Source organism: Parasteatoda tepidariorum, unplaced genomic scaffold, assembly GCF_043381705.1.
Source record: "Parasteatoda tepidariorum isolate YZ-2023 unplaced genomic scaffold, CAS_Ptep_4.0 HiC_scaffold_6367, whole genome shotgun sequence".
In the NCBI taxonomy this organism is placed as follows: Eukaryota; Metazoa; Arthropoda; class Arachnida; order Araneae; family Theridiidae; genus Parasteatoda; species Parasteatoda tepidariorum.
The window spans coordinates 1-3,880 of record NW_027261861.1 but is presented as its reverse complement, the minus strand read 5'-3'; the positions used below and the strand labels follow the sequence as shown (position 1 = coordinate 3,880).

Here is a 3,880-nt window from a genome sequence, read left to right as displayed (position 1 = left end):
GGATAACGTTAAATGAGTAACATTTCTGCCATCTTCCTCGGTGAAAAACTTTAAAGTTCAGTGCCTGCCGTTAGGAAAATAATAAATAAATATTAAAATCATGTGAATAAGAATCGGGATATTAGCAGATTCCAGGCTTGGGACCTCTAAAAGGCTTGTCAGAAGCACCGTCGTTTGAAGTACGAAAATCGGAGCTATCTGGCGGGCGGGTAAAAATGCGGAAAATCTCATTTGCTGCATGTAAAAGGGGAGAAAATAGCTAAAATAAGTAAAAACGAGGAAGGATTGGTAACTATGTAGTTAAAATTTTCTGTTTCTCTTTGAAAATCGGTGAATTTTCTGAAAAAGCGGAATATTTATTAAAAAATGTGAAATTTTTAGAAAATCTGAATTTTTGATAAAAAGCTGAAATTCAAGAGATAAAAGTGAAAAAGGCGGAAATCCGCTAAAAAGTGGAAAAATCTCATCCCTGTATTCATACATTTGGATCTAGTAAGAATGTAATTAGTCGTAGAAGGAAAGTGAAATTGAAACTTGTTGATCTAATTGATCCTGATAAGTTTGTTATTATTGAAGCTAATGAGTATCCAGTGATTACTGCTGCTGAAATTAAAATGTCTGGCAATGACTTAACTAAAACTTTGCATTCTTTGGGAATTAAACTTTCAGATGATGTGCCAACAGATCACCAACTGTATAAAGCAAATGAAATTTCAGTGCTATTAGGAAATGATGTTTACTGGAAAATTGTTACTGGGAAAATCGAACGAATTAATGAAGCATTAGATGCTGTAGAGACTAGATTAGGATGGTGTATTCAAAGTTCCGTTATGAGTTTTGATTTACGATCAATGACTGTTAGTTCAAATTTATGTTTAGATGAAGAGCTATCTAATAATATTAAATCTTTCTGGGAAATAGAATCGTTAGGAATAGCACTGGTCTTAGATGAAAAAGAAGATATAAAAGCACTTTCTTTATTTGAACAATCTATTCGCAAAAGAGATGGCCGTTATGAAGTAAACCTTCCATAGAAGAATGATATAGTTGATTTACATAATTTTCATAATCCTCGAATGAAAAATTGATCAAGAGATTTACGTCCAATCCTTATTTTTTCGAACTGTATAAAAACTTAATAAATTAACAACTGAAGGAAGAAATAATAGAAAAATCAGAAAATAATACCTTTAACTCAAAGAAAACTTATTATGTTCCTCATCGGGCTGTAATTAGAGAAGATCATTCCACAACAAAACTGTGTGTAGTCTATGATGCTTCAACTAGAGAAAAAGGTCATCATTCTTTGAATGATTGTTTATTGCCAGGACCTAACTTAGTTCCTGATTTACTGATAGTTTTATTGAATTTTCGTAAAGGTGAAATTGCTGCAATTGCCGACATTCAAAAGGCTTTTTTACAAATTTCAATTGCACCAGAAGATCGTGATGCCTTAAGATTTTTATGGATTTCAGAAGACGCTAAGTTTCCCAATACAAAATTTGAAATTTACAGAATGACTCGTGTGATGTTTGGAGCAACATCAAGCCCCTTTTTACTAGCAGCAACTATGCGTCATCACTTGAAGAAATTTCAAAACATCTATCCCATGACAACTAAGCTGTTAAATTCTTGTATGTATGTTGATGATCTTGTGTATTCAACGAATTCTGTAGAGGAAGCATCGCAAGTACAGGAAGAAGCAACCCTAATATTTAAGCAGGCCTCCATGAACCTCGTGAAGTGGAAATCCAACTCAAGAATTTTGAACAACAAAATATATGGCTCAGAAGTTCAAGCTGATGGAAGCGAAGAAGTTCTTGAAGAAGTAAAAGTTCTTGGATTGTAGTGAGACTTGTCGAATGACTGTTTTAATTTTAAAACTGGAGACATTTTTAACTTTATAATTTCTAATCCTCGTAGAATACGAACTTTATTGCAAGCTACTTCAAGAATTTTCGATCCTTTCAAATGGCTGTCCTCATTCATGATCCAAGTCAAAATCATGTTCCAAATTTTTTTTTTTTTTGAAAATCGATTGGGACGATATTCTACCTCTTGAAATCAATAAAAATTGGCAAGAATGGCACAAGCAACTTCATTTTTTAGAACAAATTGTGGTTACTAGGTGGCAAAATAGAGTTTTGGATCCATCTCGTGATGCAAGCACTGCTTTTGTGATGCAAGCAAAAGTGCTTATGGAGCTACAATTTATTTGATATCTGCCAGCTCAACATCTAGATCATCCCAGTCAGTGATAGCTAAAAGTTGCGTTTCTCCATTAAAACAATTGTCTCTTTCTAAACTAGAATTGATGGCTGCTGTTATCAGAACCAGAATGATTGTATCAATCCGTGACCAATTTCCTGAATCAAGAATCTTTATGTGGACTGATTCAACTATCACTTTGCATTGAATATGTGGATCTCCCCGGAAATGGAAATGTTTTGTCTTAAACCGAGTCACCAAAATTCAACAAAGAAGCGATCCCAATCAATGGAAACACTGTGCTGGTTCTGATAATCCTGCTGATTAGTTGACGAGAGAAGGAATCGACGCTAGTGCCCTTGTGCAGGACGATGTATGGTGTATGGTGGCATGGGCCTCCATGGAATGAATGGCCGAATGAGTAATGAATGGCCGACTACTGATGATAGTCAGTTTTCAACAGGGTTGGGTTTTTGACGTCAAAAAGTGGTTTTTGACNGAGTGGAAGTTTATTGTCGAAGGTGCTCCATGGTGGGGTGGTTTTTGGGAGCGTTTGGTAAGATCGGTTAAAATTGCATTAAAACGAATATTACATAAATCTTTATTAACTTTTGAACAATTACTTACTGTACTTACAGAGATTGAAGCTGTTATTAACTCTCGACCAATAACTTATATGTATAACGATATTAATGAACCGGATCCTTTAAGTCCTTCGCATTTTTTGATAGGTAATCAATTAACCGTTTTACCATCCTTCAGTTCTAAATTAGAGTCTTCAAAAGCAGAATTAACAAAAAGATGGAAACATAGGCTTATGATGATAGAACATTTTTGGAAACGCTGGCAAAAGGAATATTTGCTAGAATTAAGATCTGCCATGATGCATAAAATGCCCAAAAATATTGTAAGTTTTAAAATTGGTGATGTTGTACTTGTACGCGAAGATAATGTTAAAAGATTAATGTGGAAGTTAGGTCGAATAAAAGATATTTTTCCTGGCAGAGATGGTAGAATAAGGTCATGCCAAATCCAATTAAAAAACAGTGTTGTAAATAGACCCATTGAGAGACTTTACTTATTAGAAAGTGATTGATTGCTCTGTTTATTCTTTGTTTGAAATATTCATTAAATCTTGTTGTTTTTTTGTAAGTGTATAACATTTGTATGGTTATTTGTAATAGAATGCATCGTTAAACCAATACATTGGAGTGGGCTGGATGTAGAAAATTTATGTTTTGAACCAATAGATGGCGTTGCCTACTCTTTTGTTTTTGGCTATTCTAATGTTTACTTTTTGTTTTGTTGTTATTAAAGAATATGAATCCTAACCCCTCTGTCGCTTTTTTATAAAAACAAAGATAAACAGAAAGACAATTAGACAAGCATTCTAAAAGTTTATCTGAATTAGAGATCGGGCGAAGTAAACTGGAAAAATAAGTCGTTAATAGATAATAATAAAGAAGACAGAATGTTTCTATCGAAGAACGCAAATAGTTAAAGGTCTGAAATAGATACTTGGAAGTTAACAAAGTTTATTTGGAATGCAGTTTCACCACAAAGCAATTAAAAGTAAACAGAGATCATCAGGAATAACTAGATGTGATAAAAAGTACGGTTAGAATGCCATAAAAAGTATCTTCATCTGGATTAAATACAATAATAATAAATA

General features: G+C 33.5%; 1 protein-coding gene across 1 annotated transcript; it reads left to right on the top strand.

Annotated features, from left to right (window-relative positions):
* Window positions 1–576: 576 nt before the first annotated feature.
* Window positions 577–1,849, top strand: LOC122273653 (uncharacterized; the record flags this gene model as incomplete). Its single annotated transcript, XM_043057684.1, has 2 exons — window positions 577–1,019; window positions 1,157–1,849. Coding segments are annotated over 2 exons (1,136 nt in total), but the record flags the coding sequence as incomplete, so codon positions are not given.
* Window positions 1,850–3,880: the final 2,031 nt, after the last annotated feature.